The 27,170-nt window shown below is 50.5% G+C and overlaps 1 protein-coding gene across 3 annotated transcripts; it reads left to right on the plus strand.

The window, feature by feature from the left end:
- The first annotated feature begins 1,390 nt into the window (after window positions 1-1,390).
- On the plus strand, window positions 1,391-26,289 carry LOC142886978 (ubiquitin carboxyl-terminal hydrolase 22-like). 3 transcript variants are annotated; one of them, XM_076024276.1, is made up of 14 exons: window positions 1,393-1,843; window positions 2,736-2,768; window positions 13,038-13,170; window positions 15,528-15,641; window positions 15,859-15,960; window positions 17,375-17,541; window positions 19,288-19,447; window positions 19,826-19,931; window positions 21,578-21,736; window positions 22,894-23,020; window positions 23,746-23,837; window positions 24,348-24,410; window positions 24,962-25,111; window positions 25,266-26,289. In XM_076024276.1, the coding sequence occupies exons 1-14, from the start codon at window positions 1,724-1,726 to the stop codon at window positions 25,306-25,308; spliced, it is 1,569 nt and encodes a 522-aa protein (XP_075880391.1). In that variant the 5' UTR covers window positions 1,393-1,723; the 3' UTR covers window positions 25,309-26,289. The 3 variants fall into 3 exon arrangements, with proteins under 3 accessions (XP_075880393.1, XP_075880391.1, XP_075880392.1); XM_076024277.1 differs by lacking the exon at window positions 2,736-2,768; XM_076024278.1 differs by lacking the exons at window positions 24,348-24,410; window positions 24,962-25,111; window positions 25,266-26,289 and adding an exon at window positions 24,118-24,316 and having other exon boundaries at window positions 1,391-1,843.
- Window positions 26,290-27,170: the final 881 nt, after the last annotated feature.

Below are 27,170 nucleotides of genomic sequence, written 5' to 3' on the forward strand. Positions count from 1 at the left end.
TCTCTTCATTTATGAAATAATTTATTTTGTACAAATAAACAACTTTAGCAAATCACTCTTTGTGATTCAGTCATGCGACATCACATTTTCTACCTTCCACACGGGATGACGTTGAGCGTTGCGTGAAGTCATAATATCGCGCCAGTCGCGGCGTAGATCACGTACTGATGCAAAGGTGTTTGATTACGTTCTATCAGCCCTCGAAAACTCTTCATTGTCCTCTGGCTTTTTCGCTCGCGCATTAGAAAGAAAATAGAGCAGACGCCGAAACGATCGCTGCGCGGCGCGAGCCGGCCGCGGAGGTGCACCCCGCTTTAAGTCTGGCGTGAACGACACCATCGTTCCGCAGCAACTCGCGGAACGATTCTACAGCCAAAAGTGCCCTACAACAAAGAACACTGGCCACCGCCGGACTCCTGAATTCTTCTTTTCATCCCTGTCAAATGTTTGTCCATCCTGTGTACCTGAGCAGCGTTTCTCTTAGCCTACAACCTACTGAACACTTTTTGTTAATTGTTCCGCCGTGGAAAAAGTTCCGACGCGAAAACATTAGTTCCCCCGGCGCCCCGTCTCCCTCCCTCCCGGTGTTTCGCGCCCCCGCCCAGACGTAACTCTGCTCCCCCTAGGAGAGGAGCGCCACCCACTTTGAGAAACACTGATCTGGCTTCTTCTTCTTCTTCTTCTTCTTCTTCTTCTTCGTTTTTTAGTTTCATTTCTTTGATACAAAAAAAATATAATAATAGTAATACCAAAGTGTAATAATTGTTTTAAATATATATATATTTACAATCTTGCCAAGGTATGTACACATTATTTCCAACCCTCATCAATTACATGGTAAACTTTTCCTGTCCCAAATCTCTTAAGCATGTGTTAACTTCCCAAACGGATTTTAAACGTTTTGCATCCGTGATGACGTACAATCAACACATCGCCACTAGAGGGCAGACTTTTATTTATGATAATAAAGGGCTCTACCCAAAGTACGCTTATGTTTAATTTAGGGATTTAGGCAATGATAATTAAAATGGTTGCTATAAATTGTTAAAGTGGCACTATAAAATATTATAATTAAAAAAAATTCAATCACTTAAGTATACTTTGGAATCTGAAGACTTTCATCCATGTTGATTTTTTTTTTCATTGAAATTTCTTTATTTAATAGCTTTTTGTTTTTTGTGTGTGTATTTGTTTGTTTGTCTGTTTGTTTTGTTGAAGCGTAATTACCGCTGTACCCGTGGGCTACGGTGGTGCACCCACACGGAACACACCGGGACCCAAACCAAGCGCACCGTACGTTCACTTTGGGACCGGCGTCTTGACGTCACGTCTTTGTGCTGTCCAATCAGAGGCCGCGCTGGGCGGGCATTGTGAAGCCCTAGTTGAGCGCTAGCAGGCTAAGTGGAGAAAGAAAGCTAACTAATCGTGAGAGTGGAAGCGGAGCTAACGTTCAAGGGAAAAGGCAAATGTCAACACAGAAAGGGGGAGCAGAAGTTCTCGGCGTATTATCATGTCCGCTGGCTTTTCCAACTAAAGTGTGCCTAGTACGTCAAAGACCGCATTTTGTCAGATGCCCGAGGAGAATTTGGATACTACACCGATTGTCCCATTTCCAAACGGAAACCGTTTCTGGACAGTTCGTGCTAGGCTAGGCTAGCTAAGTGAACCAACCAGGGGACTTTTCCTCGTCACCTACAAACCCAAACTGAATGTTTTGTCTGTCATGAGTCCGGCCGGGTGCTCCCATGTGAACGGTTATAAGGTGGACAATTGGAAACAAAACCTTCGAGTCATATACCAATGCTTTGTTTGGAGTGGTACTGCTGAGACGAGGAGACGCAAGGTAAAAAAAAAAAAAAAAAATCCCACACAAGGAACTGCAACCTTAGACTAAGAAAACACGAGTGTACTATTGTTCATTTGGCACGGACATGCATTCAAGTGGAGTGCGAACCGGTGTCCCACATGAAGCACAATCACTGAGCGGGGTGTGATTTTTTTTTCTTTTTCTTTTTAATCCAAATAAGAAAATACCGAAACTACTTGTGCAGCTGTTTTTAGATGCAGCCCCGGGTAATGCAAGTTAGCCAGTCAGACTGAACTGAGAACTGCATTGAACTGGCGCTTCTTTCAGTCTGACTGGCGGCAGCATTTCCAACCTCACGTCGCGTTGATCACACAAAACGTTTTAAGTCGTCTGATTCGCGGCAAGTTCACATGTTGAGCTGTTAGCTGGATGGCTAAACTTGCGAGGGTGTTTTGCGAGTAAGAGAGTTGTGCCCACGGGCTCGGACCTATTGTTTTTCCCGTCACACACACTCGCTCGCTCACACCGGGTCCGCATATTTAGTTCTCTGATCTCGGATCCCCGGTTTAGCGTTTTATCTCGCAACTCTCGGCAGCAGATGCCGGAATGTCAGCTGATAACTTTATTGCCCCGTCGGTGCTGTCTCGGGCTCATCCTACACCTGCTCGGCCTACACAGCTCAACAGTGTGATGTCATCACAATCACAGGAGTGTGCTGCGTTTTTTTTTCTTTCTCGTTCCTTCTGTCTTCGAAGACGCACACTTGGTGTTTGTTTGTGCTGCCTTGGTGCAAATCCTTAAAAACACGCGGAAGACACACACGCGCGCACGCTTTGATTTGACAACAGATTGCAGGTTGTTTGATTGTTTTGCCACAAATCTGTGCCTCTCCTCTCATGTGATGCATTTTTATGTTGTGATGAACTAGGTGCTTCAGAGTGATGCGGCATGGACGGCGCTGGTGAGTCCCTCTCGTTTCCACTGACACACTGTAGATGGTTCAGATGAGTGAGAGCTGCCTTCCTCTTTCTGCCTTGGCTCGCTTGTCTCTTGTGCGCCAGGGTCTTTTCATTCATCGGACGGAGTGTGAAACACCACCCTGTTCCTCTTTTCTTTTCTTTTCTTTTCTCTTGTCTTCAAAGAAAAAATCTCCCTTCAAACAAGTGATGTTTTGAACCCTTTTGAACCCTTGCTGGGAGGTTTGGACTGTGAGCGCGGCGTTGCACATGGGCCGGCACGTCAGAGCAAACAGCCGGGGGCCAGCGCGGTCGATGACCCTCTTGTTTATGGAGCGTCGCAGGACCACGCGTTGGCCCGGGCGCCGTGAACCACGCCGTCCTGGTCGTCTACCCTTTTTACACCCTCAGACACGAGTGCGAGAGAGCGCGGCGGCGCGTCCCAGGCGGCGCTAAAAGGTTATCGGACGCTGCTGCGGGGACGCCTCTGCTGCAATCCCGGCAGCGTGTGATGACTGGCCCGGTTTTGTTTGTCACGTTGTGCCACAGAGAAATACCACCGACAGGAAGTGAGTCTGACATGGAAATGAAGGTGGTCAGGGGGTCCCTTTTATTGTTTCCTTGGTTCCTCTATTCAAGCCCCCCCCCCCCCCCCTGCTTTGTCCTTGGTTACAAAGCCTGGCAAGAGTGATATCATTTTTTTAAGGCTTCCCCGCTGTGTCACCGTTCGGGCTCCCAGTCTTATCAGCAGCCGCGGCTATTTTCCGCCCTTTTTTATTGAGCAACTGTCAGCTGTTAAATTATGTTTTTTTTTTAACATTTCTATGCCAACCTTTCTGTTTTGCCCCACGGCGTCCCAGTGGTGACGTAATGTTCCTGCCAATGTGACTCACGGTAACAGTTGTCAAGGTTAGACGTTATTGAGGGATAATATTGCTAAGTGGTTGCATTGTCATTTTAAACATCAGTGACTTCATTTCTTCATCCCTCCAAATGACCCGCCCCCCCCCTCCCCCACCTGTCATGGCAGCCATCGTATATCACGCGTCTGGACGTCCACCTCGTGCTCGCGCTCTGGCCATCTGGAAACGCACTACGCCGTGCCGCTCGCATCGGAAGCGACTGCTGCAGAACAGAAAAGGACACAACAGCGGCCTCTGAACGAGGCGCTCTCATCTCACCCCCCCACCCCCCACCACCACCACCACCCCCGGCTGTTTGGGGAGCGCAAGTGTTGTGCCTCACACCCCCTTCAGGGCAATTCACCACCTGACTAATCTGACATGCGGCGCAGATGTAGCGCTGCTCTGGTAGAACGCAGGAGATACTGCGTTCTCCCGGGGTGGTGGTGCTGCGGCGGCGGCGGCAGGTACGCGAGGCACCAAATTACAAGCGAAGAGGATGCTGGTGTCTTTTACACCCTGGAATTTCCCCCCCCCCCTCTGTCGTTGGGGGGGGGGGGTGGAGCAGACACGCAAATCCCGCGTCTCTCCTTCCTCGCTAAGTCAATATTTCATCGAGTCGATGGCTCTCGCAAGCGCAGATGTCTCGCAGCGATGCGACAATGGGAAGTGCGTGTCGGGTGTCGTCGTAAAAAGAGAAACGCTCCGCCGAGATGGACGGAGGCAGTCAAACAATGGCGTTCACTGGCCGAGGAAGAGGGAGAAATCCTGGCTTGTTGTTTCATGAGTCGCTCTTTCATCCCTATTCGTTTTTTTGTTTTTTTTAACATCACGCTTTTTCCCTTTTTTCCTGCCGCCCGTCCTTTGCCATCTCTCCGCAAGCTGTCATCCCCTCCACCTCCGGCTAAAGTCAATTCCCAGCCAGTGTGCAGGAACATCGGAGGTGGGAGGTTTGGTGGTGGTGGATGGCGGGGCGGTGGGGGGCGATTTTTGTCACCTGCTCTGCATTCACAGTCCACAGCCCACACGAGCAGGAGACGGCGGCGGCGGAGCGAGCGCCACAGACGGGAGGCTCGCACAGATGACATCATGCGTGCGCTGTGCCTCGGGAGCTGCTATCCTTTATTACAAACCATTAGGATAATAATTTTTTGGGGGCGCGTCGGCCCCGAGAGGAGACGATGCATTGCATCTGCGCCGGGCAGCCCGCGAGAAGGTGCTCATGCGGGTTGACACAAGGTTCACGCCTAATAGTTTGCTGGATTTTTATAAGAAACCGTTGGCTCTTCGTACGTCCTCAAAGGCCAAGAATATGATTAGTTTTCCCAACTGAAACACTAAGGCTGCGTTCAGACTGCAGGCAAATCTGATTCAAATCAGATTCCTTCACAAATTTTGTTGAGATACATGCCCTGGAGCTTGGCTTGAATCTCCCCACAGACTGATGAGCCAATGAGGGCGTGTTTTCATTGCCTCGCCTCACCTCGCCACGGTACGGTGTTAGATTGTTTGCACTGCCCGCTACACGGTTGTAGGGGGTGCTGTTTTGGTACCTCTATCGTTGAGGGGCCAAGCGAGACGAAGCGAGTTTAGTGGTGACGTAGCGACGAGCAGGGCACTGATTGGCTCAGATTTTCTGGCGAAAGGTGAGAGTGACTCTCCGAAAACCCATCCGCCATTTCTTTTTTTGTAACGGTTCTAGTGGGTATAAAACAACCTCTACGTTGTCCATTGCTGCGCCGTGTGTCGCAAAAGAAATGACGCTGACGAAAACATTGTCCCGCTTTACCGCGTCGACTCCACCCACGGTCTCGGGATCACAGAGCAATGAAAACGCAATCGTACCGTGGCGGGGCGAGGCAATGAAAACACGCCCTGAGGCTCCTCCTCTGTCCAGGGACTGCTGTTTTCTACTGCTTCTGTCTGCTCCATTACATTCCAGCTCCGCACCTGGAATGGCGCCCTCGGGTCTGGCGCATTGGGTCTCACGTCGCAGACAGTCAGAACCCATCGGTGTATTTGGAGCTGTTCAGACTGAGGCGCTGTCCAAATGCCATTCGAAACTGCCTCCCGAAGGCGGTTTCAATCCGTTTTGCAAAAAAAAAAAAATCGGATTTCATGCGATTTGTGACTGTTCAGACTACAACAGGGCCATCCGGGTTTCAATCTGGATCGGCTAGAAATGGGACTTTGGCTGGCAGTCTGACGAGGCTAAATTGTGCAAGAAAAATATTCTGTTGTTTTTGCAGAATTGCTGTGTCTGCCCCAAGCTTTCCACAGAAATGCCTTCAATTGTGAATCATTAACCGTGTGTGCTAGATAGTGAATGCTACTCAGGTGTGTGTTTTATTTTTCTTTGTGAAATTTGTCCGTGTGGCCTCATTGGATTTTTCGTGTGCCGTGTATTAATTTGTGTAGAAATTTCTGTTGCGGTTGCAACGAGTGAGGGGTCACGCCCGCTGTTTGTGTCATGCAGCAAAGAAAAAAAAACCTTCACCCCATAACGCATAAGGAACTCTGGAGGCCGAGCGTCAGCCCAGAGTTTGAGGTTCGGTCTGCGTCGTGTTTTATTTATTTTATTTTATTTTTTTTGTATCTGGAGCTCCGTGCTCCACCAAAGGATGTGGAGCGCGGAGAGAATCCCGGCCGTTTCCAACAGAACCATTTGTTCTTTAGGGCCCCTCCGACTGTAGGCGCGTCAATAATTAATTGTTTGTGAACGGCTGGCATGGCGGAAGGCTCGGCGTGAATATTCATGAGGTCTGCGGTCGTAAATCCAGCAGGATCGACGGGGTTTGCTCTGTTCAGACGTAAAAACAAGGCTGCCAGTTTTTTGTCGCCGGCGCTCTGAGGGAATCCACCGCGCGGTGACGTCAGATCTATTATCCGAGGTGGGGAGGGGGTGAGGGGGGTGTAGCGGGGGAGACGGACGTGTCGACGGCGACGGTAAACCGAATTTATGAAGAGCTTTGAAGAATTGGCCGTCGCTTTGATTAAAGCGATAGAGGGTCGTGATGAGAGAGCTTGACTGAACTTGTTTTTTATCTTGCGCTTTTTGATAAATCATATATGATCAGAGGAGCCCGAGGAGCCCGAGGAACCCCCCCACGTCCCAACCCCTCCACTCCTCTCTAGTGCTCCGCTGAGCTGAGAGGCGAATCGTTCGCCGGATGTTGCGGTGAAAAATGGATGCATTCTGAAGGATGACGCAGTCGCTTCCTTCTGTCAGTCCCTCAACTGCTGCCGTCCTTTCACTTGACACGCACACACACACACACACAGCCCCTCCCGAAGAGCCGATGATGATGATTCCAGATCTCTTTTGTCGGATCGGCCCTCCCGTCACATCACAGGCCTCGCTCGCTCGCTCTCTCGTTCGCTCGCTCTCTCGCTCGCTCCCTCACTGAGTCATCAGCATACGTCTGTAGCGTCGGGTCGGGAATCTCGTCCTCCCCGCTGCCTTCGCTCGCTCCTCTTCCTGCGCTCGCTCCCACGCCTTTTTTATTCTCCTTCTTTTTTCCCCACACCCCCACTCTCACCTCCTTTTAATTTGAAATCCAGCTCAACCCACGGCTCCCGTTGATCATCCTGTCACATGTGCGTAAACAGAATGTTGTTCGCTTGTGGAACGTGTTTGCAGCCTAACGACGCCCCCCCCCGCCCCGTGCGTTTCGCTGCTCGTGGTATTGTTTGATGCCAGATGTTAGTTTCTGGGCTCCATCCAGTCCAGCCCCTCTGTCATTTCCAGGTCTTGTCTAATGTGGGTTTTTATCCGTCCGTCGCTGCGGCCCGCTGCCTTTGTGACTCAGACTAAACAGAACAAACAAACAAACAAGAAAAGCCGTAATGTCTGCAGCCTCCCGTCGAACAAACCGGTCACCTCTCACCTCTCGTCGCCCCCTTTACGCGTGCTCACGGTCCAGTTTTCTAAAGCTTTGATGAGTTTCTCTTCACCTGCCAAGAGTCGGTCTGTAGCTGCGATTCCATCACCCCTAGAATTGCGTAAAACCTAAATATCGCAATGACAAACTGGTCATGGAAACCTCTCAAACCTCTCACTGAGATAAAATAGTATTTGACTCTGTAGTGCTTCCGCCCCATTTGTGAGTTCTCATTTAGACCTTTTCCAGCATCTAGTCTTCAGATGCAACTGGCCGGGTGTGAAGGTTTGCCGTGGTTCTGTGATGTGTTTCATCTGATTCCTGTGCAGAACTCTCCTCCCAGTCGGCTCTGAAAGAGACGTGGCTGCGGCGGACGTGCCGGTTGTGTCCTGGGCCAACCAGTGAGGCCGCCGTCTAGCCCTCCCTTAGTAGCGCCATCTGCCTAATGAACTGTCAATCACTCTCCAGGGACTAGCCATGCCCAAAATCAAAAGGCGATCAATCTCTTTGTGTGTCCGCACTCAATCGCTTCTCTTTGTTAAGACCTCGGGCCCTCGTGGCTTCACTTGGAAAATGGTTTCTTGTCCTCGTCTTGCGACCAAAATGTTCTGCTAGACCTCAAGCAGAAGGTCTGACCAGCGTTTGCCACTTTGTCCTGCACCGATGCCCCACCGTGTCTGCGCGCGCGCGCGTGTGTGTGTGTGTGTGTGTGTGTGTGTGTTTTTTTTTCCTTTAGTTGTGCAGGGAGACTGTGGGCATCTGGTGGCTTCAAGGTTTGACAAATGATCCGGCTGCCTTTTGTTAAGCCAGACCTGGGCTCTGAACCATATGCGCAGATGTAGATAACACCCTGCTTTCTGTATGACCCTCTATTCACTCTTCACTTTTTTTTCCTTTTTTTTTTTTATATCCTCTTCATTTATTTATGTTGTGCATCCATGGCCTGCAACCGAAGAGCCGAACAAGCGCTGCCTTGTTTGAGTGGATTTCACTGACGAGTTCAAGCGGCTGTTTGTTTCTGGGCAGTTCAGGGTCCTTCTACGTCAGATCGTTTAATGTTATCACCTAAAATAGGACACGTTTATTTTATATCTAGATTCTGTGCCTGATGCTGCGTCTTGTGTTATCGGTTGCCGTGGTAACGCTCAACTCTGTTGATTTCTGTCTTGCAAAGTCTTTTATCGCACAGCTGGTCTCTCATAATGAACTTGTCACAGGGTTGTTGCTCAATGAAAACAGGTGCTGCATGTACATATGTGTGTCTTACTGAATGACAGCGACAAAGTGTGTGTTGCGTGTGTGTACCACAGCCGTCATTAATTGACGACCTGCTCCGTCACAGAACTCGTCCCACGTTTCTCCCGTTTCGGTCCATGAACGCACTATTACGGGGCGACTGCAGCCCAGCAGGTGAAGCAGGTTGTCCAATGACCGAAAGGTTGGCAGTTCAAATCCCGCCCCATCCCAGTCTGTCGTTGTGTCCTTGGGCAAGCAAATTTTCGATTCACATGGAGCTTCCCACCACCGGTGTGAATGTGGTGTGGTGTGAATGAATAATGGGTTCAATGGAAAGCGCTTTGCGTGCCTTGAAAAGCACGATATAAAATCCAATCCGTCATCATCATCATCATCATCATCATCATCATTATGATATTGTAACGGAAGGCTTTCCTGCCCTCCTCCTAAAGAGACCAACGTGAAACGCGCTGCACCAACTCGGACCCATTTCCCCCTCACACCTGCCGACCGCGGCAGCAGCCACCTGCCTCCTCCTCCTCCTCCATCGAGGGATCTTAACTCGACTCTCCCTCCCTTCCAGGCACCCGTGGCTGCGCGCCGGCGCTCGCTTCTCCTCATCGACACCTTGGTTTCGCTGCGCGCTTTATTTCATTTGGTGATGATGGAAAGCGGCTCCCACCCACCCACCCCCCCCACTACGCGGGCTGGAAGCTCAAGGCTTTAGCCGTAATGTCCTTACAGCAGTGTGTGTGACAGTATGAGGCCAAACCACACGCACACACACACACACACTCCTGCAATCCCTGCGCCTCCTTCCCCTCCCCATCCCACCCTCCCCCTCCTCCCCCGCCGCCGCTCGGATGCGGCGCTCTCACGCAGGGGCCGCGCAAGCGTGTCATCGCCGGCGGAGGTTGCGGGGAGTTGACGGGAGACGTGAGGGGAGAGTCGAAGGGGGGGGGAGGAGAGAGGTGTTGAGGGGGGAATCATAGTTCATGCGTCTCCGGGGCCCCCTGCTGTGAGTGTGCACGCTCGGCGCCAGGGAACCGTGGGGAGGGCTAACAAAACCTCGCCCTGCTGCCGAGGCAGTGACAGGCAGCGGCCCCACGGGGTCACTCTGGAGCATCGCTATGCGTCCCAGCCAGCAGTCGGCACCGCTCACCGGGCCGAAGGCGGAGAACACGGGAGGAAAGTTCTGACTGATCGTCAGAAGTCACAGCGCAGATGTGCAGATGTTTCCGTGCGCGCGGCTGCGGGCGGAGCACGCACTGGGCCGGCGAGCGAGCCAGAGGCGCTACGGTGAGTCACCGCTGCCCCCCCCGCCCCCTTTCAGCCCCTCCTCCTCCTCCTCCTCCACCGCAGCAGCAGGAGTGTGCCGCCGAGTCGAGCCGGATCTCCGTCCACCTCGTAATTGTAGCCGTCGTAGCGTCTGTCCTCCTCCCTGGCTGCAGCTCATCACATTAGCGCCCAGGTCGGGGGGGGGTTAGTGGGGGAGGCGGGTGTGCATTAACCGAAATGCTGAGGGAGGAAGAATTCAGGCAGAGTTGGGAATAAATGTGATGAAGAATTTATGTCTGCTGCATGTGAGTCTGCAAGTGGTGGTGTACCAGCGGGTCACTGGGCAGCTCCATGGGTCAGTCGCACATCCTGCGGAAGTTTATTAGAGGTTCAAGACATGTGAAGGGTCTGCAGTCCTGCAATTAGACTAAAAACCTTCATTTTGTCCTCGTTGATAGATTTACTCTCATTTTCTTTTGTTCAGACAAATATAGATGTAAAGATGTTACCTGCTTGACAGTTTCAACCGCGACTCCAGTCTTCCTCAGACCAACAAATTAAAGCGTTGGGTAAAAGAGGCAGTTGAGATCAGGAGGAGGGGGGGGGGCGAGTGGTAGCGTACACCCGCTCGCATACCTGTGATTCACTTCTGCAGAGACCATTCTATGTTTTGAGGCGCGGCCGACTCGACGGGCTCTGATAGGTCCGTCGAGTCAGCCAGCTGTTAAACAACGCGTTGGATGACGCTTCTGAGGTAGACTGGAGTCACGCTCGAAACTGTCAAGCAGGTAACATTTTTACAGTAGGCTGATGGTTCCTCCGACTCTTCATTGCCGTTGTTGGGAAAGTGGAATGGTGACCAGACAAGGGCGTGAAATTTTTTTTGCAGAAGGTAGAACACAATTCCATCGGCATGAGAAGAAAAGCCAAACTCGAGCTTTTGCTTGATTCCTCATTTATATTTCCATCAAACCAGAAGTGCCTCGCACACTTTCAGCCCGGCGGCTGTGCTCGCACTTCCTGGCCGGGCGATCGTGGCGAATTTCACGAGCGCGGTCCACCGAGGCGACACTTGTTCCCGTCATCCGAGCCAGCGGGCCGATCAATAGCTGATCTGATGGAACATTAAAAGCCTCGGCTGTAAAGAGACACGGGGACTGCTGACACTGAGGAATAGGGCGCCTGGCGAGCCGGGGGGGGGGGAGGCAGGGAGGGAGGGTGAGGAGAAAGTGAAAGGCTGGAGCGCAGATAGATTTTCTGCCTCGCCGAAGGGGCCGCAGAGAATGACGAGCTGCTGTGGGCAGGGTTTTGTTTCATTTTTAGGTTTTTGTTTTTTGACTCGTTGGCTTTGTTTGATGAGGAAGAGGGATGTCCTCGCTGGTGGAGGAGTGAAAGCTCTCGTTTTACTTTTTTATCCATTACCAGAGTCCTGCTTCTTTGCCCAACCCTGCTCGCTTTCCGGCACTTCCCTCTCACCTTGCTTGCAGAAAAGGACCCCACCCCCGCCCCCCCCCCATCAGTCGCCTCCGCTATCGTGCAGCCGCCTCTTATCTCAGACGCACGGGGCCCAGAGCCGGCCCGACTCGCCGATATGAATAAAAACAGAGCTTAGCATCTGCAACCGCGAATATCCCCTCGACTGCAATGTCATCAAAATCCGTCCCACTCCTGCTAATGCTCAGCCAAAACACAGACCCGGCTGTGAGTTTTGCAGCCCGGCTCTGTGGCCCCCGCAGGGCCCTTTTAGATTCATTGGGCCGACTGTGTGTGTGTGTGTGTGTGTGTGTGTGTGTGTGTGTGTGTGTGTGTGTGTGTGTGTGTGTGTGTGTGTGTTTCGCCTTTCGAAAATGTCTGCGTCCTTTGCCAGCTCGTGCATACATCGGCTGTTCTTTAAGTCTCGCACCCAACTGCTCTTCCACCCACTCCAGCTAATAGAGCAGGCAAGGGCAAACTACGGCCCGGGGTCCATATGCGGCCCGTTCAAATGTTCCAATCTGGTTCAATAAACAAAAAACAAAAACAAAAAAAGCTTAATTAATCGTGAGTCATAAAATTGGATTTAATCCATTTTTCGTCAATAAATATACAATATGCACACATATACAATACCATAATTTTAGAACCCATTGTGGCCCACCAGCCAAATAGTTTGCCCACCCCTGTAATTGAGTTACACCAGGCAGATTCACATCTCTCTCTTTCACGCAGAGCATTTAGAAGCACTTATTTTGAACACTTCCTTCCTTTTATTTACTTCAGGTCTTTTCCAGTTACTCCACATATTTTTGCGCTTGACATATCTTGCAAACATTTTTGCGATTTCAACCTTACATTTCCTCGCGCTAAATTCCACTTAATCGCTGGTCCTTCTGCCTCGCGTGACAACCACCACCACCAGGAAGTGAAACTGACTGGCGGCACCTGTTTTTTTGTCGACGACAACAGGCCAGTGTCGGGTGATGCGATTGTGTCAGCGGTGCAGCAGCGGTGGTCGGGTTGAGTTCTAACAGGTTTTGATTTTGCCCCCCGCACCTGGCGAGCGAGTCTCTTCCTGCTGCGTTTCGGTCGTCGCCTCGTCCTCACCGTGTCTGAGACTCGGGAGACGAGCGGCCGTTGTCCGGGCTCCCGTTCGCCGTGGCGTGCGCTCGCATGCACGGCGGAAGCTCGCGCGGCAAGCGCAGCGGTCGGCTCTTCCCACGGTCGCTCCCTCCGTCGCCTGTCGCAGATGTCAGAATTGAACGTCCTGGACGCTGCTTGTGTCTCCGACTGAGCGGCAGGATGTTGTAATTAAGACGGCCTCCCGCCGCCGAGCCCAGACATCAGAGGCCTCCTCCGTGTTCCTCACACCGCTGAACCTCTCTCTCTCTCTCCCTCTCTCTCTCTCTCTCTCTCTCTCTCTCCCCCCCCCCCCCCCCCTCTCTCTCTCTCTCTCTCTCTGTTTCCCTCTCCCTCCCCCTCTCTTTCTCTCCCCCACCAGGCCAAGTCGTGCATCTGTCACATGTGCGGCGCCCACCTCAACCGACTCCACTCCTGCCTCTACTGCGTCTTTTTCGGCTGCTTCACCAAGAAACACATCCACGAGCACGCCAAGAGCAAGAGGCACAATCTAGGTAAGCCCCGCCCCCTGCCCCTCCCTCCCCCATCGGGGTCCCGCAGGCTGAGTCCCGTCACGTCCGCCCTCGCATTCGCATGCACCCCCGCTGCCCACTGCAGCATCGGCCATTATCATCGGGCGAGGATTACAGAATTGCTTTGGGCAGCCTGCTCCTCCTCCTCCTCCTCCACCTCCAGCTCCTGCTCCTGCTCCTCCTCCTCCGAGATTGGCCCAGAGTCGGGAGAGAGAGTGGAAGCGGAGCGGAGCCGCATCCAGTCAGATGTCAGAGCTTTGGGGTTTTACACTCTCACCCTCGTGCAGCAGCAGCAGCAGCGAGGGAGGTCCGGGTGTCGCTAATCCACAGCTGCTAGAGAGCCCACCCGCCTCAGGTTTTACATGGCGCTTATTACACTTAAAATAAGAAAGTGACGCTAATGAGCAAGAGTCTGCCCCCAAAAACCAGGGCGGGGAGCCGAGGGGGCGTCCGTCAGGGCGGCTCGGCCGAGGTTTGAGTGGCTTTAATCGATGTTAATGCATTTCAACAGTTTGGCTGCGTGATTCTGTCTCTCTCTCTCACACGCGCACACACACACACACACACACACACACACACACACACACACACACACACACACACACACACACAGTGTTAATTAGCTTTGAGCTCTTCCACAGGAGCCTCTCCGACACCGGCGCTCTGTTCTCTTCCACCCCTAATCAAATTAATCCAAACTCCCCTGCCTCCACCGCAGCGCGCTCCCGTCTCGGGGCTCGTTTTACGTCTCCATCAGCTCCTTTTTTTTTCACCACCACCCCCTCCATCCTCTCCTCTCCTCGCTCCCAAAACCCAAGACGCTTTTCTCCTCTCTTCTCTTCTCCACCACCGCCTTCTCTCGCGCTGTCCCGTCTGCGCTTTCCTGCGCTCTCGCCCGTCCAGAGCGCCTCACCCGGGGCCACAATCCTCAAGCGTTTCCACACATAAAACAGTGGTGGTTATGAGAAGATGAGCACATGCAGCTTCTTGGCTCTGTAAAAACAGAGCTCGGGGTCCGTACGCTCCGCCGCCGCCCCCCTGAATATCCCCTCGACTGCAGTGTCATCACAATGCGGCCCACTCCCTGCTAATGCCCCACCAAAAACACACTTCCAAGTGTGTGTCCATCGGCCCGACTTCAGGCCAGGCCTCAGTAGCCCAGGGCTGGAATTTCCTGTAAGCCTTCATTATGCCGAGTCGCGAGCAAATCAATAACAATGACTGGTCGACTTCACGTAAAAGTAGCAGCGTGCATGTGTTATTCTAGCCCTGCACCCACTTGCTCCTGCAGTCCACCCACTCCAGATGAGTTATGCCACAGAGATTCATTTCTCCTCCAATGCACTGCGTGTTTGTTTGTTTGTATGTTGGTTGCCGGACGGTCTGTCAGGCCACATTTCTTTGTTTGAAGGAACATAAAGTTATTGGAAACAAATAAGCATCATTGGCAGAGATGAATCTGCTTTCTTACCATTAGATACTGCTTTATCTTACACATATTACACTCTGTCTAACCCAGGGCTTTAAAGCAATCCGCATTTACATTTTTAATAGTTTATCGAATTATTCAAAGATTCAGTGCGAAAAATGTTGTTCCCCCGTTCCCACATCGCACCTGCTCCAACAATGTGAACTATGGGCAACAAACTGTAACACTGGAAGAGAAGGAACCTCTTCTCGCTGACTGTCACATCAGAGCACGGCTGACTTTCTCACCAACATCATCTCTTTTTTTCCCCCTGGTTACCGGTCACCCAATGTGACTGCACTGTCTCACACATATATAGATTTTTTTCACATCCCTTTGAATTCTTCTTCTTTTTACTTTCTTTGATGAAGCAGAATCGCCCAAAAACACAACTATGACGGCATAAAAAAAAAACCCAAACAAAACAACATCACTCAGCCTTTTCACACGATGTACCGTCTCGGCTGGCACCAAAAAACAGAAAGACGTCCAGTCGGGCCATAAATAGGTTGTCACGGCAACAGAGCCGAGGTATTGTTTGCATCTTAGAGTGGAAGGGAATAATTTGTCCGTTAGAGAACGCAGGTAGTGGCACTGCTGCTGCTGCTGCTGTTTGCCGGTAATATACACCTCTTTCCATAAATGATTCCCTCAGATTTCTTGCTCAGCTCAGTCAAAGAAATGGAAACGTTAGCGTCAGAGTCCAATTGTCTGGAATCTGAGCGACTGAACCCGGCGAGGCTGCGCTGTAAATTAAAGCGCTGCGTGTGTGCTACTACGGTTGAGGGGGGGGGTTAAAAAATATATATATATTCTGGTTGTAATGGTGCTCCAATCTCTCTCTCCTTCCCTCCCTCCCTCCCACCTCCAGCAATAGACCTGTTATACGGCGGAATATATTGTTTTGTGTGTCAGGACTACATATACGACAAAGACATGGAGCAGATTGCCAAAGAGGAGCAGAGGAAAGCCTGGAAATTGCAAGGTATGTCACTCACTGTCCTGCCAAGACGACCTGCTGCTCTTGGAAGCGTGGAAGCACTTCATTTCTCACTCTGTGTGTGTGTGTGTGTGTGTGTGTGTGTGTGTGTGTGTGTGTGTGTGTGTGTGTGTGTGTGTGTGTGTGTGTGTGTGTGTGTGTGTGTGTATGTGTGTGTGTGTGTGTGTGTGTGTGTGTGTGCGTTTTCTCCTTGTGTCTACAGGCATCGGTGAAAAATACACGACGTGGGAGCCGACCAAGAGGGAGCTTGAATTATTACGACACAATCCCAAGCGGAGGAAAATCACAACAAATTGTACCATAGGTGGGCGACCAGCTGTTCTGTCCAGTGCTAGGAACGCAACTCGTCCTCGGTGTCGCTGTGTCGCGTCTGATATCTGTCCCTCAGTCCCAGGCCCCCAGAGTCCAAGATGACGGCCCATTCATTTCAATGAAGTTGCTCACACAGCACATATGCTATCATTTTTTTAAAACAACGAAAAGACCATAACTGAAAAATCTGCAATAGAGAGATTTGTTGTAAATCGTGTTTCAGGTCACAGTTGTCCTGTCAGTCGTTTTAAAGGTGTTTATTCTTGTACTGCAGCCTCTGGGGAAAATGTTTTTTGGGCCTGTGGGATTTTTTGCTGCAGTACCTCCAGTGGCCACTGGGAGAAATTGGAGCACCGCCATATTGACAGTCCAGGATCCAGTTCTTATAATACATCCATGCTCAGTTGCCATAGATGCGTAAAACCCCCCCCCAACATCCTGATCTGTCAGAGATCCACTGCGACTCTGGCTCTGCCCAGTCGCTCTCCAACTGGACAGCAGAGCTTGTAGAAGGAGCCGGTCCAAAGTGTAACTGGTGCTCACTGTTTGTTTGGCCGAGAGCCAAGTCCCCGCTGCATCTCACCTGTTTTCCTGGCCGCCGCTCCTTCAGCGCCTCAGCGTCTCTTTTTCACTGTGAATGGATCCATTCACAGCTCTGCGGTCGGCGTCGGCGTTTAGTGCACAGTGTTTACAGATGGTAGCAGACCTGATCCGACGCCGCGTTGTTTACTTCTCCGCTCAAAAAATTCTGAAATCTGGCTGTGCCAGCAGGGGGTGACAATTAGAAGCTGGTTAAATTAATAAGCAAGCTGCTTTTGTTCCAGTTATTCTTATAATCTGGATAATAAATGTTGTTTTTTTTAGCTTCTGCTGATGCTTTACCTTCTCTCATGGCAGAAAGAAAATAGACTTTGTCTCATTCATAATAATGAATAATGTCAATTGTATTTGCTTTTAAGTGATTTAACTCTGACTTTGTTTTTAAATATCCAGGTTGAAACTCAGGGGCCGTTTACACGGAAATGGGTTTATGAAACATTTTCGAAAAAGCACTCGGAAAAAAAACCCGAAGTTGTATTTAAAAAAAAAAACAACAAAAAAATCCAGTTTACACTGATACGCTGGAAATGGCTGAAAACGATGTAGTACCTATGCCAGGCCTGATGTGGCGCCGCAAGTGTACTCCCTGAATGCGGCAGAAGAACAACACCGCAAGCTTGCGGTGTTTAAAGAAGCAGGAGCTCGCTAACAACATTAGCACCACTGAGGACAGTGTGGATAAACAAAGTTACTTTAGAATGCAAGTTGAGTCCATCAGAGTCAGTCTGTTTAAACTCCCCCTCGTTGCTTTGACTTCCCCATTCCAGCCTATCTTCCTCATACTATCTTTGCCCCTCCCTCCACAGGTTTACGAGGGTTAATAAACCTGGGCAACACGTGCTTCATGAACTGCATCGTCCAGGCCCTGACGCACACGCCGCTGCTGCGAGATTTCTTCCTCTCCGACAGGCACAAGTGCGAGATGCAATCAAACTCCTGCCTGGTGTGCGAGATGTCGCAGCTCTTTCAGGAGGTGGGTTCGCCGAGCGTTCCGGGCCGCAGAGGGCTGAGTCACGCTGCCGCATGAATGAGCAGGGCTGCAACAATTAGACCTGAATGTATGGGATCAGTCGAGGCACTTTATATTGCACAGCAGCCATTAGGAACCTTTTAGAGTCCGTCTCCGTGGTACGAAAGGTCCAGCTCGCCACGTCCGACGAACTCATCGCTCCTGAACGTTACGCAATATCTGCCAGTTCGGCTCCCACACCGCCTCTTGATTTTTTTTTTTCCTTCTCTCTCTCTCTCTTCTTCCTCTAACGCCCTCTCACTTCCCAGTATATACAAGCCCACAGATGGCAAGTGTTGCTATGACGAGTTGAATCATCGTCCGTCCCTCGGGCTGGGAAAGTAATCGGATTCCGGCGTCGGTTGTGATTTTTTTTATTCTTAGTTTTTCGTACTCTGCGACCATAAGAACGAGCCCATCGCGGCAGAACCTTTAGTCTCCAGTGTGGGGCTCTGTGTCGGCCAGTGCGTGCACGTTCGGTAACCCTTGTGGAATGCAGGGCATCTTAGGTGCAGTTCAAGGCTTCCTGTTGCACGTTAGTTCCACCAGGAAAAGCTTTCAGTGCCGTTTCAGATCCTCAACGTAAACATGACGTCCAGTTCGGAGAAAAAAAAAAAACACCACTGCGTCAGTTTCAGCGGCCCAGACACCATAAAACAGCCATAAATCACAAATCAATTCCCCATTTCCGCCCAATCCAACCTAAAACCAAAGATTTCCTCAGATACAAAGATACTCACATAGACACAAACACATCAGATGCGGGCACATTAAAAATACATGGATGCGTACATCCACTAAAGAGAGAACAGAAGTTCGTCATGAGCAGACCTCTCCAGCAGCATCAGCAGTTGGCTCGCTGCGGCCCCCTTGTCTTCCTCTCCCTCTGCGCCAGTTGGAAGTATTTGCTTCCTGCGTTTGTCACAACTTAAAGGAAGCCTATTGTTTACGGGAGGCAGTGGAATCCACGGGGCGATTGAGATGGTTTCTCTTGGAGATTGGCAAGATGGACGAGCAGGAAATCTAGGTGATCCAGCTGCAGCGCACAGGGTCGCTTCAGATTCACACGTACACGTGCGTGTGCACAGCCTTTGAGAAGCGGAGGCGGGTGGCGGCTCGCTTTGATCAGCCGCCCTCTCGCCTGTCAGCCACCTCCAAACTGCCAAAAGCTGCAGAGTTTGACGGTTTTAAGAGACGTTCAGGAGCGCCGTGTGCTCCCGCGCTCCTCTCAGAGCTCAGCCACGGCCGCGGGGAGCAAAACGCAAGCCCGCGCAGAATTAACGAGCTCCAGCCGCCGCCGCTGCGTCCGTTGTAGATGTTTTGCACCCCGGCAAACACTCTACTCCCGCTCCGCTCGACTGCCATTCCTTTACACCCCCCCCCCCCCCCCCCCAAGAGCCCGAGCAGGACTGCGGCGCTTTTGAAATTCCCCTGGCATCAAAAAGATGAATGTGTTTTTCGCTCCGACGTTCCCATTTTCCAGCCCTTTCGTCCCGTCTGCTGCGCGCGGGTTCCCTCTTTCCTGGAGATCCGTGAGGTCTCCGCTCAGGCGGCCGCTTTTGGAACACAATCGATTCATAACGAGCCGGAAAAATCGTACGTGCAGTCGACGATGCTTTGGTTAGGGGTCTGCTATTAACCTGCCGTGCTGTGGTCAAGAATGTAGGACGCTCACCAGTCTCATCTCTCCCTCCGTTCCCCTCCACCCAGTTCTACTCGGGCCACCGGTCGCCCCACATTCCCTTCCGGCTGCTGCACCTGGTGTGGACTCACGCACGTCACCTGGCAGGCTACGAGCAGCAGGACGCCCACGAGTTCCTCATCGCCGCGCTGGACGTGCTGCACCGGCACTGCAAAGGGGACACCATCAGTAAGACGGACTCACGAAACCGATCTGGTCTCCAGCGAGACCGGGGACTCTTAGTTTCCTCCAGGCCGCACCTGTCACCACGTCCTCTTGCTGGCAGTTTTGAATTTCTAGCTCAGCTGTGTGCGCGGAACACACTGCCCCGCTCTCCTAGGACCGCGCTGAAGGAGACGGACGGTGGTGTGTATCCAGGTGGACAGCCATCAGGCAGTGTGGGGAATTTCAATTCGGGTCCCTCAGCGTCCTGCGGCGCTGGTTGCGTTTCGATTTGCCGCAGAAGAAAAAAAAAAAAAAAGTAGAAAGAAGAAGAAGTGAAAAAAGGAGTGATCCCCATTGTGCTTCTTTAAATATTTTTGTTTCCTCTCTCTGTGCTGTCTGCAGGAGACGACAACGGCAAGAAGGCCAACAATCCAAACCACTGTAACTGCATCATTGACCAAATATTCACGGGGGGCCTGCAATCAGACGTCACCTGTCAGGTTTGCCAGTAAGTTCTGTGTGCCGAAGGGCCCAAAAAGTTTTTTGCCAAAACCAAAAAAAAACAAACAAAAAACGTCCCACCTGAGTTTCTCTCACGCAGTGACAGAGATTTGCGTCAGCGACCCAAATCCCCAATCTGCACCAAAAGCGTCTGCAGCACATTAGTGGACTGCGGCCATTAGAGTCAGTGTGCAAATTCGCACAGACACGGCTTCAGAAGCGTGAAACCTCGCCGCTCTGGCAAAATATGCAGCTGTTCTATTTTTCCCGCTTCATGCGTAGCGACCACGTTAAGCGCAGCCGCTAGAATCGTTCAGGCAGGAAGTCGATGATTGGAAAACACGGTGGATCTGGTTGATCATCATGAGAGACAATGTGCTGGATTTTGTTTTTCTATGTGCTGTATTTCACTGTGACGTATCAGCGTCAACACTCCTCAGTTCAGCTGTCAAATAATAAAGCAGATTTCACTTTCAATCTGAAACTGTGATGAACAGAATGCAGGTAAACTTTAAATGACTGCATTTTGTGTGATACCAGCAGTTCGGTTTATTATTATTTTTCTTTTTTACACGCAGTGATGCTTGAGACAGAGTTGGAACGGGCAAAAGAGTTTTGTTTCACTGTCGTCGCAATCCTCGTGTGAACCGATTGAGCCGCCGCGCCAGACGCCGCCGCTCTGAAACGCGTTTGGTGTAAATTGGGGGTCACCCTAACACATCCCACTTTTTTTTTTTTTTTTTTCTTCTTCTTCTCTCCCCTGCACCTACCGACGCCCCCCAATCCATCATCCGCCGGCTGAACTGCCGGCCGCGTCCTCTCCGCTGCACTTATTTAAAGTCCCTGCAGAGCCGCCGGGAGGGAGGTGGGCGGGGGGTGGAGTTGGTTGGGGGAGGGTGTTGTGTCTAGACGGCAGCGCAGGGCCAACGTTGCCCGCCTGCCCCCTAGAGCTGTCCTGTCACATTAACACCGAGCCGCTGAGCACCGAGCCCCGGTCTCACAGCCAAGCCGAGCTGATCTGATCTCTGCAGCAGCAGCAGCAGCAGAAGCAGCAGCAGAAACAGCAGCTGGCTCATTAAGCCGTCCTGCGTCTCGCTCGGTCACAACTTCAAAACTCCGGGCCGCAATTATTGGAACTCTCCCGTCGGCCACAGATTTCTTATTATATTCCCCGCTTTCGTAATAGATAAATAAATAACTGAATCAAAGAACAAAGGTTGCCCCTCCCACGGCGACGACTCCATTGATCGTCCCCGCGTGAATCATCAGCAATGATCAGCTGCAGCCTCGCTCTCAGTGCCCGCATGCTGCTCGGATGTACTGTATTATTATTATTTTAGTTTTTTTTTCATACATTTTTTATATTCCCAAGTTCAGCAAAGCCTCTGCTCTCCCGTTGCTGCCGCTTCCTTCTGTAAAGCTAATTCCCCCTCTGAGGTAACACTTAATTGAATTGCAAATGTCCTTGAAAGAACAGAGCGAACAGTTCATTCACACGCGCGCACGTGCCTGGCCTCGAACGCCATGCAGTTTTTTAATATATCATTATTGCCTTCGCCGTCGTCGCCCTTTCATCACGACGAGAGCAAAAAAAAAACAAAAAACAATGTCTTCTTTCTGGAGGTGACCGTAACACTGCTGCTCCTCTTCCAGCGGCGTCTCCACAACGATAGATCCGTTCTGGGACATCAGTCTGGACCTCCCCGGCTCCTCCACGCCTTTCTGGCCCCTCAGCCCCGGCGGCGACGGCAGCACGGTGAACGGCGAGAGTCACCTGTCGGGGTCCACCACGCTCACAGACTGCCTACGCAGGTAACGCCTCCCCCCGCCGCTCTGTTTTTCACCGTCTGTGGATCAGGGTTTTTTCTTCTTCTTCTTCTTCCTCTTCTTCTTCTTCTTTCTCATGCCAGCGAGGCGAATCTCCAATGAGCTGCCTTGTGAAACATTTATTGCAACACATGAATTCCTTTGATGCACAAAGTGTTTGAACGTCAAATCGTGATGTTTAGGCATGGAGGGGGGGGGGGGGGTCTGCTCTCTGCCTGTCCTGTCCTGTCCTGCTGCAGCCTTTTTTCTCTGTATTTCCAAACCCCCCCCCCCCTAGTGGTCCACCTGTGGTCCAATTAGATTTCACCTCTCCTGTCTCTCAAGTCACATGTTGCACAACCCCCCCCCCCCCAGGATCTCGCCTGCAAGTGTGACCTCTCCCGTCTCCCACACCCACTCCTCCTCCCTCCTCCTCCTCCTACTCCTCCTCCTCCTCCTCATCTCATTTCATCCCCCCTCCCCTCCCTTCTCCTCATGACTCCATTCCCTCCGTGCCCTCACTTGCCGCCTCTTGCATTTGTCTCATCTTCTCCTACTTCACTCGCCTCCTTTTCTTCAGATTTTTTTTATTTATTTATTTATTTTTTTACACTGCAGCTACTCACACACCCCCTACTTGCTGCAGCAAGTCTCTTAAAGGTACAGAACTAGTAGGCAGCCGTGGGCATTGGCTTGGCGAGGCTTCCTGCAGAGGGGTTGCACCAAAACCCTGCAGGCAGACATGGCGCGCACATAAAAAAAAAAAGCCTAACAAAAAGCCTAGAGATGGCAAATAGTGTTTGCTTACAAACATTATACAACACGAGTGGGCAAACTTTTTGACTGGTGGGGCCACAGTGAGTGTTTTGGTGAGCCACCTCATAGGAGGGAAAAAATATGTAGAAAACGTGCTTTGTCAATTGAAATGAACAAAAGCGTTTTTGAACAAAGTGTCCACAGTGTTTAGCTTTCTTTAGTTCTTCTTTGCAAACAAGGCTGTTTGGAGTCGACGGCAGCAGAACCTGACAAACACAACCTCAGTGTTCTTCCCCTTTTTTGGTCACTTCCTTGTTTTCCCTTTCCACCACTTTCACACACGTGCACACACTCACTCACACACGCTCGCCCTCTCTTCTTCTTCTTCTTGTCTCCCCGCGCCGCAGGTTCACCCGGCCCGAGCATCTCGGAAGCAGTGCCAAAATCAAGTGCGGCGGTTGCCATAGCTACCAGGAGTCCACCAAACAGCTGACAATGAAGAAGCTCCCCATCGTAGCGTGTTTCCACCTCAAAGTGAGTCGGCCGGCGACCGCCAGCGCTTTGTCCGATGATCTGCCACCGGCTGACATTTTGATTAATTTAGGGGGGCGCGGCGGGATTTGATCGTTCGCACGTTTCATTCGGTTTTCTTTTTTTTCTTTTTTTTCTTCAACCGAGTCCCGCAGGTCCAAATCAACAGACGCCACAGTGTCTTCTGCACGAGGACGTGCGATGCAGTTTGCATGACCGTCCAGAATCACACAGAATAACCGCGGTTACCTCGACCGATCCAAACTATCTACCTGCGTGTTTTTCCGCTGGACTGAACCCGTCTCGGCCCTAACGAGGGCGGAGCCTCCGCCGCTCTCTGCTCCGCAGCGAGCTCATAATGCGATTCTGTTGTCTCGCCTCCTGCCGCGCGGCCCTCTCACAAAGCGTCCCAGGACGCCTACAATCTTAATGACTTGTACGATTCGCCGCCGCCCATCTTTTATTTATCGCCACGCTATCACGTATTTATGGCGATGGGCGAAACGGTGCTGAGGGGAAGATTGTCTCCGGCCCGGTGTCACCTCGTCATTAACGTGTAAATGCGCGAGGCGGAGAGTCGGCGTTCCCGCTGCAGCCCGGCTATATTGTGTTCTCGCGAGTGGAATGATGATGGTTGATGATTTTCTAAACAAGTCCCCTCCCCCTCACCTTCCCCCTGCCCCTCCTCTTTTCTCTCCCCCTGCTCTCCGGCCAACCCCACCCCTCAGCGGTTTGAGCACTCCGCCAAACTGCGGCGGAAGATCACTACATACGTCTCCTTCCCGCTAGAGTTGGACATGACGCCCTTCATGGCATCCAGGTAAAACCTCCCCCTGCTCCCCCACCGCTGGTTTTCACCTGCCCCCGTATCAGGATTTTATCCACATCTCACAAGAAATCACCGCAAATCAAGCAACGGGTCCATAAATCCAACGGTCGAGCTGGTTTATTTAATATTCCATGTCTGTGTGGTGCATACAGACATGGAATATTAAATAAAGCCAGCGAGATATCTCACAGTGTATCATTATGATACATTAAGCATATGCACACATCTGTTATCTGCAAAAGCTGAATGGTTATGCTCTATAAATACACAGCAGCGTCAGTAGGCCATGCAGCAGCAGCAGCAGCAGCAGCAGCAGCAGCAGCAGCAGCCCCACCCCTCTTCCTGAAGCATCCATTCAGTTCAGCTCAGAGAGCAATCATTAAGAGGAAGTGGCAGGCCAAGACTAGAGTGTTATTCCTCAAAATGAGACAATGCTGCCACCTAGTGGACATGTGCGCGCCTGCATCAACCGAAACGCTCACTATTGTTTGTCTCCTGCAGTAAAGAGAGCAGGATGAACGGGCAGTACCAACAGACGGTGGACGTACTAAACAACGACAATAAGTAAGTAAAACACGTTGGATTGTTGCCGTTAATGAGGCAGATCGCTCATGAAAAGACGGTGTGGATAAATGACAGAGTTGAACTTCTGCTTTTTCAAACTTTTTTTTTATTTTTTATTTTTTTGCGTTTTTCAAACTTATCCAACCTCAGGAGCATTTTCGAAAAAGTGCGCTTTCAGTCAAAAAAGAAACCTGTGTTCGTGTAAACGGGACCTTACGATCTTTATTTGGAAGCCAAGTCAGAATATAAGAATTTCACTGCATCTGCAATTCTTTTTACTCAAAGTTTTAAAAGAAAATAAACATGGTTTCACTCATCAACTTGTGAATGTCACCCTAGTGACATTTAAAATGTTATTGTCTTTTTTTTTTTTTGTAGTTTTTGCAACACAGCATTTCTGTCACCTCCTTTGGGCAAAATTTCCCTAAAATCTTTCTAATCTGGACGTCCAACTTGAGAAGTCGTAGTTACAACAACAGCTTCGGTTGTGGCTTCTAATCCTGTTATCACGGACTTCCCCTCCGTTGCCTCACCGCTCCTGTCGCTCCCAGGTACTCCCTGTTTGCCGTGGTCAACCACCAGGGCACATTAGAAAGCGGTCACTACACGAGCTTCATCCGCCAGCACAAAGACCAGTGGTTCAAGTGTGACGACGCCATCATCACCAAGGCCAGCATCAAAGACGTGCTCGACAGCGAAGGGTAAGAGCGTGGGGAACGAACACGCCGGAACGGTTCCCCGTACCTGATCCGTCTCATCCAAGGGTCTTTTTCTTCCTCTCCTCCTCCTTCTTCTTCTTCTCCTTCTCCTTCTTCTCCTTCTTCTACTTCTTCTTCTACTTCTTCCTCTTTGCAGGTATCTCTTGTTCTACCACAAACAGTTCCTCGAGTACGAGTAGTGGTTTGGCGTGCACGGACCGTGGGAACTGATGAGTCGACGGGGGACGGCTGACCGGGAGGAAACGGAAACACACACACACACACACACACACATGACACACACACACGACACACAAACCTACCTGAAACTCTTTGACTAAGCAGTCTGCTCTTTCAGATTTTTTTGTTCTTTATTTTGGAGGGGAACAAGAGGGGAAATACACAACAACAGTAATCACAACTACGACAGAAGATGTGTGAAACATGCAACCTTTCAAAATAAGAGAGAGCAAGAAGAGGAAATGGAAAAAAAAACGAGTGAGAGAGACAAGCACTGAGCTACTTCTCGGCATCTACTTGACAAAACTGAATGAAGAGGAGGCCGAGGAGTCCCGGGGGGGGCCTCACTTCCCTCCCCCCCACCCCCACCCCCACCCAACTCCCCGCTGCAGGGGCGGAGTCTGAGTGTGATCAACTGTCGCGTTGATTGGGCACATTATTCGTTTTTTTTCTGACAGTATTCTAAAACCTCTCACTCCTCCCCGACCACAAAACACACACGCAACCCCCTCCTGCCCCTCCATCTCTCTCCCATGGTGCTCTCGTTTCAACTGACCAAGCATTTAACTCGTCAATCAAGACGTATGCATACAGGGACTGGACACGAACCTGACGAGGGGAGGGGGAAAAACAACGACAAAAAAAAAATGAATCAAATTCAACTCATCATGAACTTTGCGAAGGAGGTTTTTAAAAGTCTGGTTCCGAAGTTGCCTCGCTGGCAACTCTGCGCTTGGTGAGATACTGTATGAATCGAGCCAGCATCTATTTTTAAGAGCGGAGGAGAGAGACGGCTGGCGAGCTCGGCGACGGCTGGCGAGGCGCTGCCATGGAAACCAAGCGGATTTGGACCTGAGTGTGCTCATGTTCCGTTATGTACTGTGTTGACTGTTTTATTTTCACGTCTGGTCCAGGGCAGGGAATTTTCTTTTTTCATTTTTTTTTTTTTCTTTTAAAAAAATTAGTAACTCAACAAGTTTTGAATTCTTTTTTTGTTTGTTTACTGTTGAGTTCAGTGTCTTTATTTTTTTATTTTAGAGTTTTCAGTACAGTCACATGTCCTTTGCTGTCCCGGTACTGGAAATGTGTTTGGACGTATTATACTTTCATTCTTGTGGAATTGTTGGTATAATGATGGTGATGATTAAATTGGCTCACCTTTGTGCTGTTTTATTATGTTTGTTTATTATAATTCTTTTTTTTAAATTGTATGTTGAATGTGAGCTGTGGGGTTTTAATACGGCGTCGTGAAGGCAGGACTGAACACAAAGCGCTGCGGTCTCCATTCATCCAGTACCTTGAATGTTTGTGCAAAAAAAAAAAAAAAGAAGAAATATTAAACAAACAAAACCCATTTAACAACACTGCATGCAACTGTGCATACAATGTGAAAGAAAAAAAAAAAACCTTTGTCAATGCCTCAAAACTCTGCTGCCCCTGATTATTGAGAGCCTGTAGAGGTTGACAGGTGCAAAGGGATCATGGGAGATCACACATAGAGGGTTAAACATGTTGCACATATATGGGCACTGTGTGACCACGGGCGGCCTCTGAATCCATCAGTGTTAATGTTCTCCATGGCAACGCTGTGGCTGCTGCAGACCAGTGTGGTGTGTCTTGCCTCTGCAGTGCAGTAAAAAAAAAAAAAGAAGAAAAATTCCCAGCGCTCTAACCAATCAGTATGCCACCAAGTGAGACTTGAGATAATGCACATACACATCAGGGTGTCGTGTACTGTTTTATTTTTGTTTTTTTCTTAATTTGACTATTACTGATCGTGTATGTTTAAAAAAAAAAATATATGGATTAAAAAAAAAATGTT

The sequence above is a fragment of the Nelusetta ayraudi genome, unplaced genomic scaffold, assembly GCF_046127955.1.
Source record: "Nelusetta ayraudi isolate G7.1 ecotype Tasmania unplaced genomic scaffold, CSIRO-AGI_Nayr_v1 ptg000016l, whole genome shotgun sequence".
NCBI lineage: Eukaryota > Metazoa > Chordata > Actinopteri > Tetraodontiformes > Monacanthidae > Nelusetta > Nelusetta ayraudi.

What these genes read in the sequence shown, in the direction of transcription:
- LOC142886978 (XM_076024276.1), top strand. Translation starts at nt 1,724, where the DNA reads ATGAGTCCGGCCGGGTGCTCCCATGTGAACGGTTATAAGGTGGACAAT. An exon ending in TGTCGCAGCTCTTTCAGGAG is followed by an intron (nt 17,542 to 19,287) that starts GTGGGTTCGCCG and finishes CCCTCCACCCAG; the next exon opens with TTCTACTCGGGCCACCGGTC. An exon ending in GTACTAAACAACGACAATAA is followed by an intron (nt 24,411 to 24,961) that starts GTAAGTAAAACA and finishes TGTCGCTCCCAG; the next exon opens with GTACTCCCTGTTTGCCGTGG.